The sequence below is a fragment of the Manis pentadactyla genome, chromosome 3 (assembly GCF_030020395.1).
Source record: "Manis pentadactyla isolate mManPen7 chromosome 3, mManPen7.hap1, whole genome shotgun sequence".
Lineage (NCBI taxonomy): Eukaryota > Metazoa > Chordata > Mammalia > Pholidota > Manidae > Manis > Manis pentadactyla.
The window spans coordinates 36,640,241-36,658,564 of NC_080021.1; the positions used below are offsets into that span (position 1 = coordinate 36,640,241).

At 42.0% G+C, this 18,324-nt stretch overlaps 1 protein-coding gene across 7 annotated transcripts in view; it reads left to right on the forward strand.

Annotated features, from left to right (window-relative positions):
• Window positions 1-18,324, forward strand: part of DPYS (dihydropyrimidinase) — a 133,354-nt gene that overhangs the window by 73,846 nt on the left and 41,184 nt on the right. For all 7 annotated transcript variants that reach the window (XR_005022895.2, XM_057497832.1, XM_036876487.2 and 4 more), the window contains exon 8: window positions 16,373-16,580. Coding sequence is in view for 6 of the 7 variants with exons in the window: in XM_057497832.1 (XP_057353815.1) it covers window positions 16,373-16,580 (208 nt within the window). In the remaining variant the exon portion in view is untranslated. The remainder of the gene's footprint in view (window positions 1-16,372; window positions 16,581-18,324) is intronic.

The window sequence follows — 18,324 nt, forward strand, 5'->3', positions numbered from 1 at the left end:
ACAGGGCATAAATATGCAAAGAAGTAAAAAGCTAACCTTTTCAAACAATAAGGCTTCTCTCTCACTTACCAACTTCACATTTCCCTGTATGGCCCCGGAAGATGACTGGTTAGCCAGAGACGGGTAAGATTCCTTAAGGGAGGAACAACCTAAGACAGGCACAGTCGCAGGGGGGCCATCAGGTGAGAAATTGGGGATCAACAGAAGTGAGGCTTAGAACCTCACCCCCCCTGTTCTGAGAGAAATCTTCTGCATACGTGGATGTTTTATTGCCCTTGTCTAGCGTGGATTAACACATAGGCTACAGGCACACACCTGATCATCTACATTTGCTCTCTTACAACACTAAACTATGTTTTCTGCCTTTATCTTGTATCTACCTACCACTTCAGCATTTTATTAAAAATAATAAGTGGTATCCACATATAAATCAAGTATAAAAATCAAATGAATATTCATATTTGAACTGTTTATAGTTCATAATGCATGAGCAAAACCTAAAGTTTCTGTGATGACTGCCCTTGTGCTGTTCACCATGTAACTTATTCACTATGTAAGAATTTGTTCTCCATGTAAGAACTTGTTCATTATGCTTCAGAAGATTGGAGACCGACGAAAATTAGGCTTGGGGTGGATTAATGATTGTGCATTGAGCACTGACTCCCCTATACAGAATTTTATTGTTGTTCACAACCATTTGATCAATAAATATGAGAGATGCCCTCACAACAACAACAACAGAAAAGTACACACTTCCAATTGTAAAATAAATAAGTAACTGGGATGTAATGAATATAGTCAAAATATTGTAACAACTCGATATGGTGATAGCTGGTACCTAGAATTATCATGTATATAAATGTTGAATCACTGTGTTGTACACCTGAAACTAATGTAATGTAATACTGTGTGTCAACTACCCTTCAATAAAAAATAATTATCTAAAAAAAAGAAAAAGATAAACACACAGGTGGATAGGGATTTTCTACAGTGTTCCACCAAGATGACTTCATTTCATTTTCTTTTTTGCCTCTAGCCAGAAGTGAAGAGAGTTGCGTGGGGCTGTGAAACAGTGTCGTACAACCTGGGTTTATGAAATGCCTTTCTTAGAACCTAGCTGTATTTACGGCACCCCTGTAAGCCTGATTAGTACTTCTACCCCGTTTATTTAATGACAAACCAAAGACAAGAAGAGTTTAATGCCCCAGCATGGCTTTTAGCAATATGATAAAAGACCCAAGTTGTTTTGTTTTTAATGTAAGAGCATTTTTAATTCCTAAACAAATGGCAAACCTCCTAGTCCTCTTATGCTCAATTTATTGTTTTCTGGCACCTATGAGAATAAATTGTACACAGGTCTAAAAGGAATCATGACCGCATGCCTTGAATTTGATTCATTCTTTGGCAGCTTTTTTTTTTGGAGAAAGGTTTTACATTTAAATTTATGCAATAAGTATAATCTCCTGTATAGACCTAAAATACTACCCACAGGTGCCTGGTACCGTCTTGTTTCCTAAACTTTTTATGTTCTGATTTTATCCCCACTTATCCTCCCTTGCATTACATTTTCCTTTTAGTATTTCTGGAAGAAGATGGGGTAAAATTTCACATAAATACGCATTTCACTCCAAGTTTGTGTTCTGGATTGATCATTTGTAGTGGGAGGCAATACATAGTGGTTAAGCACTTAGTATTTGAGTCACAGATTCTTATGATCTTAAGTGAGTTACTCAGCTTCCCTGGGCCTCAATCTCTTCATTTATACAACAGGTACTTTTAAAAATCCCTGCTACCATTCAGTTATAAGGAGGATTTAATAAAATAATGTATGAAAAGATGCTCAAATAGGATTTAACATATAATAAACATACAGTAAATGGAGGCTGCAACTGGATATTATTATTTATCATTATCAGATTCATCATTAATGATTTGGCCATGACTCCTAGCCACTGACTGCTATTAGTCAATGTAAGAAAAGCAGGTAAAAATGTCAAAGGTGAATGCTTTTGGATAGCAAAAGGCAAGGAAAGAGAGATCCCTGCAAGAACTATGCCAGACATGTCATGTAAACCACCCATCCAGAATTTATTAGTCAGGGTTTAAACAGAGAAGTAGAGCTAGATCTAGATATAGATACATAGGTATAGATAGATAGATCTCGATATGGGTATAGGTATTGACATAGATACAGGTATTAATATAGATATAGGTATTGATATATATGCACACATTATATACATATGCACATGTGTATATACATACATATACATACACACACACGTGCATGTGCACATACATATATGTTTATAGATTTGACCTTCCATAATTGTAGGGGAAGGTTAAGCAGTGTCTGTAAGGCTATCTTTGCATCTGAAGCTAGAACTTGAAGTTCAGAGAGCAAGCAGCCTGGAAGGAAAGACAGAGGTAAAGTGGGAAGAACAAGGACAGGTGGGACCCCAAGCACAAGCCGGAGCCCCAGGGGACGGAGTGGAAGCTGTGCTGGTTCTGGCCACCTCTGCCCTCGGTGGTGTGGGTGGGTCTCTGCTTCCGGTCATGGGGCCCCCGCTCACACCTGCCCAGGAGTCAGAGCAGCTGGGGGAGGATCCAGGGGAAGGGGGAGCAGGTGCAGCTCGGGTGGCTCCTCACGCCAGGAGATGAGCCAGCCGAGAATTTGGGCTGCAAAGTGGTTGCTGCTTCACTTCTCCCTCCACCTTCTGAGGCATAGATGCCATCAGCATTGTGGGTATCCATTTTAAGATGACACTGAGGCTCAGAGGGGTAGTCATTTGCCCCAGATCACACAGCTGGAAAGGGCAGAGCTGAGATTCAGAGCAGGCCTGGCTGACGTGTCAAATTTCTTAAACACTACACACTGCAAAGGTAGCCTCCCAGAAGGGCAGGGAAGGCAGGGGCACCGCAGCACAGAGGCTAAGACTTGGTCTCTGGAGTCCGACGTCCTGGCTTTGTCATCTGGCATGTCGGCTACCTGACAGTGTACGGGCAAATCCCTTCACCTGGGTTCGCTTCAATTTCCTCCTCTGTCAAAGGAGCAGGGTTATGATACCCATCTCAAAGGCTGCACAGTAGAGTCAGGGCATTACTTATGTGAGTTCTTTGCAACAGTGCCCAGGGCTTTAATTACCCCATGAATGTTGGCAGTTACCACTCCAGTTTGCTCAAGGCAGCGGGTGTCCGCAGTGTTAGAGAGCTGACCGCAGCATTCCCCTAAGCACCCCCTGGGTGTATATCCCCTCCCCTACCTCGTTTTTGGCCAGTTCTGCCCTTAGGTGTGCTCTGGGGTGTGGCTGAGCCAGTTTCATTGGCTGCATTTCTGTACCTTCTCAGCATCACTGCTTGGATTCTGGGCCACCTGCCCTGCTAGAGGCAGTCAGAGGTGGCATTTCAGTGACTACATCAGTTCGAATGACCTGATGGTGCTGATGCTGGGGTTCTTGTTTACGGAGACAAAGAATAAACTTCATGAACAGTCAAGGTAGGAGAGCAAGGCGGAGGCTTTTATTTAGAGAGAAGGCAAAAAGACAGAGCTCCTGCCTCAGGCCAGGAGGGGACAAGAGAGTCCCTGGGTGGTGTGTTGTCTAGGGGTTTTACAGGCAGTTGAGAGACAAAGGGCTAGGCATGTATACCTGCTAAGTGGTCTCAAATACTTTGAAGAAACACTAAGTTTCTTATTAGTCTTCCTGGTTATTTACAAGAATTTTGCTGCTCTGATTTCCTCCCAGGATAGCAGCTTCCTGGTCTGGGATCATATCACTCAAGGCTGCCTGCTTTGCTCCCAAGGTGGGCTGAGTTATTGTCTTACTTTTTAACTATTTGGGTTTCAAGGTGGAATCCTTCCTGTTTTTTACTATGTTATTCTTGGTTTGTAGTAGTTTTGGGCTTGCTTGCTACATTGCCCAAGTTCCAACAAATCATTTGTTTAGGACTGGAGGAAGGAAAGCAGCACTTGGGTAAAGTTAGAAAAATAAGCTGGGCCCCCCAGCAGGTCAAAGCAAATCTCACAATGGTTATCTTGCTTTGTCTTTTTCCAGAGGCCCTCACCCTGCTCTGCCTGAGCCCAGGGTCCCTGTCTCAGTGCTTCGCAGAGGAGGGTGCCTTTTGGGTGGGGTCAAGTTTGAGCTGTACGGCCTTGTTGCCAGTTGGTTCTCTGGGGCCATGCTTCTACCTCAGAGCCTCCAAACTGCTCTTTTTTAAGGGGAGTCGATGAAACACTAGAATGTACCAAATTCTTGCCCAGATGGAAAGCAGATAACTCTATTGCAAGCATTCTGGTAACCTTTCTAATGAGTGAAGAAGGTAGTGATTTCGTCCTTTCAACAGGAGAATGGTCCCTGGCGGCTGGATATGGTGGAAGGAGAGTGGAAGGGGCAGTCAGCCTGCCTGTGTGTCATTTCTGGCCCTGTCACTTACTGGAGACTCTAGCAAGGTACAAGCTCACCTTGTTTTATTGGGCTTTGCTTTGTTGCACTTTGCAGATATTGAGTTTTCATGAATTGAAGGTTTGTGGGTAACCCAGTGTCCAGCAAGTCTACTGGCACCATTTTTCCAACAGCATTTGCTCACTTCCTGTCTCTGTGTCACATTTTGATAATTCTCGCAATTATTTCAAGCTTTTGTTACTATATTTGTTATGGTGATCTGTGACCAGTGCACTTTGATGTTACTATGGGAATCGCCACAAACTGCTCATGCATGATGGTAAGCCTGGTAAGTGTGTGTGTTCTGACTGCCCCACTGACTGCCTGTTCCTCTCTTTCCCTCTCCTCTGGGCTCCCTATTCCTGAGATGCAACAATATTTAAATTAGGCCAATTCATAAGCCTACAGTGGAATTCTAAGTGTCCAGGTGAAAGAGTCACACATCTCTCACTATAAATCAAAAGCTAGAAATGATTAAGTTCAGTGAGGAAGGTACATCAAAAGCTGAGATGGGCCAAAATCTAGGCGCCTTGTGCCAATGGTTAACCAAGCTGTGAATGCAAAGGAAAAACCCTTGAAGGAAATTAAAAGCGCTCCTTCAGTGAACACACAAAAGCTGAGAAAGGGAAATAGCCTTATTGCTGAGACGGAGAAGGTTTTAGTGGCCTGGGTAGAAGATCAAACCAGCCGTAACACTCCCTGAAGCCAAAGCCTCATCCAGAGCAAGGCCCCAACTTTCTTCAATCCTATGATGGCTGAGAGAGGTGAGGAAGCTGCAGAGGAAAGGTTGGAAGTTAGCAGAGGGTGGTTCAGGAGGTTTAAGGAAAGAAGCTTCTCCACAACGTCAGAGCACAAGGTGAGCAGCAAGTGCTGATGGAGAAGCTGCAGCAAGTTATCCAGAAGATCTGGCAGAGAAGAACGCATGAAGGGGGCTATGCTAAACAACAGATTTCCAGAGTAGAGCAAACAGCCTTATAGTGGAAGAAGATACCATCTCGGACTTGATTGCTTGAGAGGAGAAGTCAATGCCTGACTTTAAAACTTCCAAGGACAGGCCAACTTCTTGTTAGGGGCTAATGCTGCTGGTGACTTTAAGTTGAAGCTAATGCTTAGTTACCATTCTGAAAAACCCTAGGGCCCTTAAGAATGATGCTAGATCTACTTTACCTGTGCTCTCTAAATGGAACAGCAAAGTCTGGATGACAGCCCATCTGTTTACAATATGTTTACTGAATATTTTAGGCCCACCATTAAGACTACTGCTTAGGAGAAAAGGGAAGCACCAGATTTCAGCAGATGTTTAATGGGCAGTGATGATACCTGGAACCTGCAGGGATGGTCTCTGGCATGCCTCTGCCTCACAACATTGTGGTCACTTTCCTTGTCCTCCTTTGCACTCTTTTTATTAATTGTTTTTCCTTATCCCTCCTCCTTTTCTCTCTCTCTTTGTGGCACTTTTAGTTTCCTCTTTGTGGCTCTTTCTCTCTTGTCAAGGTTTTAGGTCTTGCCATCTTCTCAGGGTCCTTGTATTTCTCACCAGTGGAAGCATGTTGAGCAGGAGTTAGCAGACTCCTTTTGTAGGGCCGGATAGTAAGTATATAGACTTCATGGGCCGCAGGGTCTCTGTTGCTGCTATTCAGTTCTGCCACTGTAGTGCAAAAGCAGCCCCAGACAATACATAAATGAATGAACATGACTGTATTCCAATAAAACATTACTAAAAAGTATAGGCCATGGGCCTGATTTGACTTGCAAGCTTTAGTGTTCCAATTCCTGATTTAGAGTTTTGGAGATTACAGGTTCCTCTCATTGAACATCCAAAGTCAGGGGCCTGATAGACATCCTGGTTCTCCAGTTCATTCCATGACACCAAGGAAGGCTTTCATACCTCAAGGGCTCTTGGTCTGAATTTTTCCACAGTACAGTCTTTAGACAGTGAATCAAGAAATGGTTGGAAAGAGTTACCTTGTTATTCACAACTGAATACCATTCAAGTCTGAAAGATTCAAGAGAGAGTCCGTTTGGATCGTAAGTGGCTCCATTCATTTAAAACTGACTGATGGTTTTTGAGCAGTGGGCATTAGGTAAAACTTGCTGGCCATGGCAGAACTATGTAAGCATAGTGCTGGCACCACACCCTTTGCATAGTTATCCACTGATTGTCTCAGGCCACTTCTGAAAAAACTTATACACCTTGCAGTCTGCTTAAAATGAGCTGCTCTTCATCATTAAAGCAAGTCTTTTAAGTTCAACATCTAGCTTTGCCACATGCTAGCTGTGTCCTAGGCAATTTGATCCCTTACAGCCTCAGTTTTCTCATCCATAAAATAGGGGTAGTAATAATAGATGAATATCATAGGCTTACTGTGAGGATTAGAGGAGATAATGCTTTTCGTGCCTATCACACAGTAAACAGTCCATAAATATTTGTTACGGTTATTTTAAGAAAATGTTTTTGATGATTGTGGAGTTTCTGAAGTCCCTAATTAAAGTACTCAGGAAAAGAATCATGTGCCATTACGTCTGCCTCATCACCCCCTCAGGAATGCCAAGGCCAGGCCTCTGTTCTTAGGATTGCAGAGCTAGAAATTCTCTGACTTTTGATGACATACTGCAGCCCATTGTGGAGTCCACCAATTCTTTGGCAGTCTGCACCCACGGTTCCCTCACCTGGCTACAGACTTTGCTTTTCTCCTTCACTAACACACCACACTCCCAGTCGCCAACAAGTCATGTACCAGGTCACACTGCATTTCGTATGCCAGCATTTATACTTTCTACCTCTTTTCATGGTCCTCTGTAGGGATGGAGAGAAAACAGGTCATCTTCTTCCTTTCAAAAAAAGAGTAAAGTTTAGAAGACCCCAGCCATTTCTGTTATCCGACTTCCTCTTTTCCATCCCTTTAGTAGAGACCATCACTGTTCCCTTTATACTGCAGTCATTTCATTTCCTTCCGAAAATATGGAGTTAGAGCTAAGCATAATAATAAGTACCTGGCCTACTTGGAATTTTCAGGAAGGGTATTGTGAATTTTACCTAGTATATTCCTATGTGAAAAACTGACATCCTTTTCTGCCCACGTTGTGCCCATAGATTGGCTGTCAAACAACGTCATCTGGCCAAGGGCAGGGCAGCTTCATTAAGAATTGTAACAATGTGATTACAGGATCAAGTCCACACACCACCCTGGGGAAGTTATTTCTAACTCTTACCAATATGTTAGGCCAGCAGCCTGGCCTTTGGAAAGCCAATGATCATCCCTCACTATAAGCACTTACCTGTTTAATATTCATAGGACATACATCCCAGTACCATGCTTGCATTGCTGATTCACATTCAGTTCCTGTTCCTTCAAGACACTAAATTATTTTTAGTTCTTCTTTCTGAAAACTAGTATATAGAACATGAGATATTTATATAGGGTAGTAATGTATAAATTTGCTAATAACTAGTTTTCAGATAAACAAATATTAATAAAAATGCCTCTCTTTGGTCAATGCCTTGCAAGACATGGGGTGAGGGATGTGGTGCCTACTCACAAGATCAGCTTTCCAGGGTCCAAATCCAGCTTGTCTCACCATGATCTACACCACCATCTGTGACCTACGTGATGTAACTACAAGGACAAAATAGAGTGTTACCTGGTCAGTTTCTTTTCTTAAATCAATGTTTGGGCAGCATTTTTATGAACCTGCATTAAATATGTTGGCATCCGTAGAGCACCAATAGAGCTCCAAGTTATTGTCCAATTTAAATTTCATAACGTGGCTGAAGCAATTCCCATTTTCTCTTCTGTGGGAGGCGGGTGTAGAAGTCTGAGCAGAGGGCGGGAGATTGATGGGTGCAGTGAGCAGCAACTTGGCTTAATAATGACGATGTACATGAAGTTGCACCATTTAGTGTTTTCAGAGATGAGGCTGCTTTTCTCCCCATTTTATACCTCCTCATGTCCAAGAAATTGACAGAAGAGGTAGTTTGAAATAGATGTTTGGAACACATGTCAAAAAAATATCTTCCATCATGATCACACTGAGAATGACCAGGCAATTTCAGTTACAGGAAGTTTTAATAGTATCCTAAATTCCTTGCTGCTAAACAGAAAACAGACCAAGAAACATCAGGATGTATGGAATGACCCACTTCCCATTTGTTTTCTGGTGGATGAAGGCTCTTTCTATTGATAGAATGCTTTCCAGGTAGCTTCAAGGGGCTTTACTGTTCTGAGCTTTCAAGGGGCAATACTGTACTTGTTACGAGCCCACATTCTGATCTCATCTGAGCTGCATGAACATATTAGCTATGCAACATGGGGTGAGTTATTAGCCTTTTTGTGTCTCATCATCCTCATCTTTTGCATAGGAGTAAAAATAGTGCCTACCTCATAGCACTATTGGGAAGATTTAATGATGATTATTCTTGGTGCAGACACACGATATTATATAATACAATGCAGAGATATGATGAGGTATAGATTTAAAGAAGCCATTAATAGACCTGGCTTGATCCTTTTAACTCTTTTTTTGTTCTCATGGCAACATGGTAAGTATCCATCTGCACCACAGACAAAGTGACTGAGTTGGGGAAAATATAACAAAATACCTAAACAAGTCATTTCTCTGGGGTCAGAAAGACCCACAGGTGCTCTGAGAAATTCCCTTCCTTGCCACAGTGTTCTCTCTGAATGCACACGGGGGGTGGTGCAGACTCCTGCAGGCTTTGCTTCCGTGATTTTCCCATCTATAAGAGCTCAGGCTCTTGCATAGAAAGCTATTTGCAAAGGGACTGAATGTTTTTCTGCAGCTGTGATGTGAGTGATATCAAAGTTACTGACTAAGTTGGAAAATAGCTTAATGTTATCTTTAGGGCTCTTGCTTCCCTGTCAGCTTGAGCCTTGGAGATGTGTATAATTGGGATTCAATAAGACAACCTTGACACCCCTCTGCAGAGAGGCATGCAGTGGGATAAAGGATTAAAGGCAGCTTGACAAAGAGCAGCTTTTCCGTTGGGGCAGAATGACCACTGAGAATGCCCTTCCTGTGAGTCTGCTAATGAAGAGTTAATGGCTGGGAAGCCCTGGCCTCACTTACCAGACGAGGCATTAATTATTCCTCTCCTTCCTGTCACCGCAGGGACAGGCCAATAGCCTAGACATTCAATCAGTAATTAGAGAGAAAGTATTTCTCATAACTGCTGCTCTCCTGAGCTGATGTGCATATTGTTAAATTTGAAAAACATTTTATGATGTACCTTGCCCCTAGGTTTTGCTTACAAATGGAATCAGAGCATGTCCCCATATTTGCAACTGTTCTGCAGACAGGTCTGGGTGAAAACAGCTGCTAAGTTCTTTTTCAGTCAGAACCTTTTTGAACCCTGCCTCAGAGACATCCATGGACTCTTCACTGAGGGAATTACTCTGCGAAGGTAAGGTCTTTATCAGTCAGGGTCTTTGGCTGCAAACCATAGTAAAGACCTCGCCTTCACTTAAGCACAGACACACTGCGGGAAGGCCATGGGGAGCTCACAGACCAAATGACAGTCAATGCGCCAGGCTTTGCGAGGGCACAGCCCAGGCCGGCTCTCAGTAGCATGGCACAGGAGCTGCTCTATGTTGAGGGATGCACCCTCCAATCTCTTTTAATATCTTTGCACTCTACCAGACTCAAATTCCTGAAAAACAGAATGCAATTGCCCATCTCTTGGTTAGGAAGAACAGGGCACCATGCCTAATCATCTTGCCAAATTATCTCCAATAGGGGAATGAAGTTTCCAAAAGAAGAATTAGAGTGCCAACACCAGAGGAAGGGAGAGTGGGTGTTAAGGGATAAAATCCCAGTGCTTGTACCCTGCATTTCTCAGGATGGGCTCGTGTATGCAACCCCCTTAAGGTCTGTAATACACTGCAAGCTCCATGACACCTGCTCCAGTTTATCTCACAGTGTCTCTGAAGCTTGTGATGACATGTTAGTCCATTGACTGGATCTCCCTTTTAGTCAGAGCCTGGGCATGTGTGTACTAGCTTTCTTCTAAGGTGGTCTCCAGGTATCAAAGCACTGCCAGCTCACCGATGACATGAAACCCACCAGCTCTGCATGGAGACATTATGTGAGCCTGACTTTGGCCTTCACACCTGGACTTGTGCTGTATCCAAGGGAGCCCCTTTGAGCAATGTGTGAAAACCTATGGGATGTTTCAATATTTTCCATAAAGTTCTGAGAAGGATGGGTCTGCTCGTGTATCCTGCATGGTCTTGGATGGGAAGTGCTTAATGCTCATCTCTGTCCAGAGCCTATCATAGGGATGAGAACTGGATGGCAGCTGAGCTCAGTCTGCATGCTCAAGAAGTGCCTCAAATGTATACTTTTGGGATTATTGCAAAAGGATATTTTTCTAAAAGTCTCAGAAATACACTGCAATTATTAAAAGAAAAAGATGTATCAGGCAGGATTCTTAGCTGCAACCAAGGGAAATCTACCCTAGGTACTTAACAAAAGGGGAGTGTATTAAAGGTCACTGGGTAGCTCAGAGAGTCTCCAGGAGGGCCAGAGGACCAGGCTGAGAGGCTCTGCAGCCAGGACCAGTGCTCCAGGCCTTCCACAGGAAACAGCTCCTGTGCTGCCCTGGGAACAGTTACCATGGACTGCTTCACTGAGGTGAAACTTGGACCGTACTGCACACCTCTGTCACAGGTGGCACTAAAAGCAAGATTTATCCATCTCCCTCCTCACCAACATGGATTCTTGTACCTGCTCCTGGAGTCATTAGCTTGCCATGTAAAGTCTGTTGCCAGGGCACCATTTTGGAGGAGGCCAGGTCCCATGACTGGGCCCCAGTTGCAAAAGAGGCTGGGAAGGCATATTCCTGGCTTCTGCCTTCAAACAGAAGCCCTCTACCCTGGAGGAAGCATTTTCAAAGGAACAGCAGGTGTCCTTATAAAGGCAGTTGTTTGAGCTTGTGTTCATTCCATTAATGGACCAAATCTTCCATACTGCATTAGTAATGAGTAGATTTTAAGTACATTGTGTAATAATTTTATTAATCTTATGATAGTATTGCATTCTGTATTTGTTTAAAGCAATCAAATATTGAAAATGCACACATTTTAAAACTCTTGGCAGGGTTACAGATAAACTACATATTCTCAAAAACTGGAAGTGATTCCAGCCTCTCAGAGGCTCGTTCAATATCAAACTTTGTGATTCTAGGGCAAATTTATACTTAGCTCTATTTCAGCCTTGTCAGGGACATGGGATAATACTGTTACTGGGCAGTGGATTGTGGAATTCCTGTCTTCTTGAAGGTAGGAATTCAGTCAAGAGACCCTGTTGAGACCTAAAGCTGCAGGAGGCTTTATTTAGCACACCTAATGGCAGGAGTAGCAATCCAAGTCATGGCATCAAATATGTTAAGATCATGTTTGTTCTCCTCCATTCTTAACCCCACCAAAACAAATAATTGAAAGGCAGAGACACAATAGCAAAACAGTGAAAGTTTCATTTTCATACACTCCAAGGGAAAAGTGAATCAGAGTCAAGGTAGACAAAGGCCCCAAACTTTTAGGGGAGGGTCTATTAATCAAGTCCTAGCCAGGAGGTGCCTCCTTGATTGACAGGGTGAGGTCATTTGATTGGCAGTTCTAGTTATATTCCCATTCCTTTTGGTGTGCCTGTCTTTTCTCAAAATGCACACAGAAAAGCGTGGAGAGTAGTTGGCAGTTGTTGTGGGACTGGTAAGACCACAGTTTTAAGGAGATTATGATGAGGGGTGGTTTGGGCAGTTCTTAGTTTTGTTCGATTGCTCCTGCATTGTGATCTGGTTGGGACCTGTTTGGCCTGTCCCGATAGGCAAAGCCTTTGTTGTCTTCAGGTGGGACTCCTTAACTGGGCACTTTTCTCCTTGAACCTTATCTTCTCCTTTCCCGACTGTTCATGTGTATCTTTCTACCTAATAATACTGCTTAGTTGAGTACTTATTAGTGCTGGTAATATTGGTATTGCTAAATATTGCTAGGTATTGATGAATAAGCATTTCATATAACTTGATAAGCTGTAACTAAGAATGATAATCATAACAATTTTATTTTATTTATTTATTACTAAGGAACTTCTACAGCTCACCAGAACTGTTAATTACACAACCGAACTTTGGGGTTGGTCTCTGTGTTAAAGTGAGTACCAAGTAGGAAAAGAGGGACTTACCACACGATGATTACAATCACAATTCAGATAATGGTAAGGCCACGGAGAAAAGATGCTCAGTTTTGCCTAGGCTTTGCCCTGGGTCATCAGGGTCGGCTTCTAGGGACCAGGGTACCTTTTTTTTCTTTTTTCTTCCAGCTTTATCGAGATGTAATTGACACGGGACAAGATTCTCCAGCAGAACCTTAGTTAGGGAAGGGAGAGGGGCAGATTTGTGCATGAGGAGGGCATTCTGGGTAAAGGGAATCATGCGTGTGAAGATTCAGAAGTGAGAAAGCTGCTAAAGACTTGGAGAATTGCAGCTCCGACTGGAAGGAAAAAGTCGGGTGAGGAATGACACCCTGTCAGACACCTTCCAATGTGAAAGCAGAAGCACATTCTTTTTGTGGCTGGTGATAATGCCTAGAATTTACATTTTGAGTTAATCTGACCTCATTTACATAATGCCTTATTATAAAGAATCACTCAGATGTTGCCTAATTGTCTTCTTTCTCTTGCTAACCCCAAGGCTGAGAAATGTCCAGGTAATGACCTTTGTTTGGCTGAGATAGAGAAACCTGATTTGATATTTTGCTGTCATAGCCATTTTGCTTTCATAATTTTTTTGCATATTCCTTCTTTCTTAGCACACAAAAACACTTTACTTTGTATATTTCCTTTTATATTTGCCCACATGCATATGTATTTTCTTTGTAGATATAGTGTACATATTTTCTATAACTTTTTTCCATTTAATACTATATAATTATTGTTTTCTTTGTTTCCCCAATGTAGTCTTAATTCCAGTCTTTTATAGTGCCCAATATTCCATGGAACAGTCATTAGAAAATTGTTATGTTTCAGTTTTTCAACAGTTCAGGCAATACCATAATGACAATCTTTGTATATAGAGTATATTTCTTCTGTTATTATTTTCCTAGGAGCATCAGTAATTCTTAACTTCTCATTAAGAAAAATGAAGTTTTATGATTTAGGGCTTTCCCATTCTCTCTCCCATTCTTGTACTTCAGTAACCATTTCAGCATGAATTTTTATGCATTTTACTTTCTCTGTATAGCAGCCTTACTAATGCATTAGTCCAGACATGCTTATGTAATATTTTACAATGTAAGTTCAAGAGTATCTGCCATCAGTATAATTGTGATATATAGGCAAGCAGCAGCCCAGAGTCTGGAAGTACCACAGAGAGATCAGATGGTCATAAAAAGTCACTTTAACATGAGGCACCTCTGTATTATTCTCTAGATTTCTTTGAGTTTGTGTCTTTCATCCCCCACTCATAACTTATCATAACTCATTTCTGTGCTTAGTAACCCTTTAAATATTTTATTCATTTTCCTACTTTGAAGACATTACTTACTATTTGATCAGCATCCCTCTCTCCTCCTTAGTGTTTGAAATTATGTGTACAATACTTATACCTACTTCCTACCCATTAGTGATCTTTTAAACTTGTCCTTATATCAGCAAGTTGGATCCTAAAGCGACTGAAAGCTTTTTTCATTGTAGCATACACTGGCCATCTGACCCATTGATTCCACTCCTGGATATTTACAGTGCAGATGCAATCACACAAAACAAGTACATGAAAGTTTATAACAGCTCTGTTCATTATCATCAAAAACTGGAAACAACCCAAATGTCCTTCAGTAGATGACTAGGTGAATGGATACACACTCCACTCTGTGGTGTATGTCTACAATGGAATATCACTCAATAATTAAAATGGAGTGAACTACTGATAAACACAACTTGGATAAATCTCAAAATAGTTACCTTGAAGGGAAGAAGTCAGTCTCAAAAGATTACATACTGTAGGATTCCATTTATATGACATTCTTGGAAAGAGAAAGATCCAGTGATAGAGAATAGATCACAGGTTTCCAGAATCTATTGGGTGGGAAGAGAGTGTGGCTATGAAGGGATAGGAGGAGTTTGGGGGCTGATGGAACTGTTTGTGTCCCAGTTGTTGTGAGGATAACAAACTTTGCATATGTGTCAAATTCATAGAACCATACACCAAAAAGGTAATTTTTTATTGATATTAATTTTAAAAATATAAAAAGATCCCAGTTTCCTCAAACTATTCATATGTCTTTGACAAATTATTTAACCTTTTTAAATTCCAATTTGTTTGCCTATATAGTGTAGACAATACTGTGCCTTGAAGAGGTGTTATAAAGGTGAAGTAAGATGTTTAAGGTATCTGCCTGACATACAGGAGGCCCCTCTTCATCTTTTCCATGGTGATATTTCTTACAAGGAACAGATTCTTCTTATCCCTTGTGCTTCTTTACACAGTTACTTGGCTCTTGGGGAGCTGACTGGAGCTATTGGGAATTTCAAGTAGGAAACTGACATGATCTGATTTTCATTTTTCGAAAACCACTGGCGCAGCTTTGTGGAGAGTGGTGAGGGTTGTGGGGGAGGGTAAGAGTGGAGACAAAGACGCCAGCAAGAGGCCTTAGGTCATCCAGATGAGAGACCTACTTGGGTGGGAGCAATGGAGAGGGAGAGAAGTGGGCAGATTTAGGGCTTATAGTTTTGGAGGCAGAATTAATAGGCTTGATAATGGCTTGAGGGGTGCGGAAAGGCCAATGGTGGTATCGTTTGCCCAGATGAGAAACTCAGGGTGGAGCAAACTTGAGTGAGTGGTTTGTGGTAGCCACTGAAAATCATGAATTCTGTTTAGATATATGTTAGAAGTAAAAATCAAGTAGGAGTAGTTGGGTGTAGGATTCTGGGGCCAAGGACCAGGCCAGCATCATCTCATTCACTGCCAGGATGGCAGTTCCCAAAGCGGTGTCTCCCAACTCTGCCCTTCCAGATGAGGGTTGGGGGAGCTTTGCTTACTCTTCCTTTGAAACAGTCTAGGGGTTTTTAGCAAAGTACTTCTCTTCAATCCTTTCCTGAGAGGGTTTGTAGAAACTTCTATGAGAATTCAGATTATGCTCATATTATTCACTGATGCCAGAGTCCCTCCACCCCCTTTTCCACTTAATGAGATATAGGGAAAGGAGACATCCAACATTTCCAAATATCCAGCCTGGAAGTCATCAGTCATGTTCTGGAAGACAGAAAGCATTAATCAACTACTGAGTGATGATGAGTATGCAAATGCATGACATAGAATATGCTAAGAGATTATATGCTAACGTATTTTATTATATTTATTATCCTCAAATTTCCACTTTTGCCACCAACAAGGGAAAGAAATTCAAGATACAATTTTCCTTGAAAACTACCAAATTCTATTGGATAACTACTAACTAGCGATTGCATGTGGGAAGGGAGGGACAGGAATGGAATTGGGGGTGGGAACTGAGGGATTCTCACCTGCATCTGCAAAAACAGTAAAATTCTGCAGAGCTGGGGATTGGGTCAGTGTATACATGAGACTCATCTCTGTGGGAAATGCTCTACAATTAATATTTGTTCTTTAAACACATAAATAAAAACAGTTAAAAAATGTATGCGTGAGAGACAATGCCATCTTTCCCTGTGCTCTGTCCTCATTAATCACCATAAAGAGTGATCTGTTAGGTTTTTCTGTCAGAAAATGTAATTACTTCGTAATGAAATGTTAATGCTATATTCTATTTGTAAAGTCATTTGTTCCAGAGATGAAGCTATGGCTTAATAGAGTTTCTAAATTTTCTTCTAAGTCATTCTTTGAATATTTTATCTTTGTCAGATGAGCTTGTGATGAGCTGGAGCTTCTTTGTTTTTACAAACAGGACTATTTCAGCAAAAACTCATCATCAGGCTGTCAACTTCAACATCTTTGAGGGCATGGTTTGCCATGGGGTGCCGCTTGTGACTATTTCCAGAGGCAAAGTGGTGTACGAAGCTGGAGTTTTCAATGTCTCAGCAGGAGATGGGAAGTTTATTCCTCGTAAACCATTCGCTGAATATATTTACAAGCGGATCAAGCAGCGGGACCAGGTGAGTTGTGCCAACATGGGCTGGTACCACCAGCTGGACCCTTCAATGGCTCCTGGACATTGTTGGTGTTCTTGTCACATACAGTCAGTTTAGTACATTCCTGGAATGTCAACATTGATAGGAAAGGTTCCAGACAAATGCCAGTTTTCAAAGAAAGATTCACTGGATGGATGCATTTTCCCTTGCCTATTGGTGTCTTCAGGGTTTCCTGATGGACCAAGTCAGGTTTTCTCCTGCAAATTCAAGGCTTCTGGGAGCAGGCTGACAATTGCATTAGTAGGGGTTCTCTGAGAAGCAGACTCCAAGAGGGATAAAGTTGTGATGCATTTATTAGGGGCAACACCTATGAGAGAAAATGGGAGGAAGCCAGGAAAGGCTGGGAGAGCCCTCAGACTGAAATTCATGTCTGACCCCAGTGAAGGAGAGAGAGAGAGAGAAAAAGGGGTGGAAGCATCCTGGTCTACCTACAGTCTAAGGTGGGCTGAGCGAGGCCTTTGGGCAGCCCTCGAGCCAAGTCTTCTGTCAGCCAGTGACATGGGTGGGCTGTCATTGCCTGGGAGCAGCCATGGGAGGCTGGCCTCCATGCAAACGTGAGGATAGAGTTCAGAAGTCAGAAGTGGCCCCTTGGAAAATTATGTGCCCTTTAGTTGAATGTCTGAAGGTGTATTCTAATGACCACCAGAGCAATGGTGGAGTTTTGGGGTCAGGCAGATCTAAATATGAATTCTACCTTGCCCTCCCATTTCCTAGCTCTGTGGTCAAAAGCAAGTTTCTCTCTCCCCCGTGAGCTCAATTACCTCATCTAGAAAATGTCAGCAGCATTTCCTCCTTAGCACATGGTAAGGCTCCGATGAGAGTTTAAAATATAAAAAACATAGTAGGAGGTGAATAAGTGCTTGTTTTGCCTCTTTGCTTTCCTCTTTTGATGATCAAATCTATAATAAAGTTCCCCTTAGTCTTTGTAACAGCTCTGTTATTATAAAACGGATATTTTCTCAATGTATCTTAGGCTTGTGAAATTTAATTTTCACAAAACTGAAAATTAAAACAATTTTAAATTTCACTTCATTAAATACACTAACATGTCAGAAAATTTTATATTAAAATCATCTAAATTGCTGGACTTGGGAGGGCACAGACCCGTGCCCTCAGTGCTCCATGGGGAGAATAGGCCAGAGCTGGATGGACAGGCCCTGCAGTGGCCGCCTTGCTGATTCTCACCGGCAGGCTTCGCTCATTAATGCTCCTTCCCTGCCACGTAGACATTCAAGTGTGCAACCCCTGAGTTAGTTCTAAGGCTTCTCTCTCTTCTTTCCATTTTAAAATATGCTTTTCTTTTCCAAAGTTCTCTGGCTGTTTTTTGATTCATTTTATTTGGGTCTTGTAATCTGTTTGATTTCTCTTCTAACATCTTGTGAAAAAATTTTACTTGTGAATTACCAGAGATTCATACCCAAGATTCATCCATTTAAAAAAAAAATACTTCCTAATGCTTTAAGTAAGTGAATGCTCTAGCACGCTTTAAACTCTCACGATGCTACAATTCTTTATATATTGTATTTCAGTCAAAATGTCCAAGGGTATGATTCATTTTGCTGGGGACTAATTTGTAGATGCTGACACTGACAGATGACAGGTAGGCAGTAACTATAAGAATCCTATGTGTTTCTGCGTACTGATGCTATAGACAAGGGTAATACTGACATTTCCTGATGCTTCCTGAATGCAAGGCATGGTGTGAAGG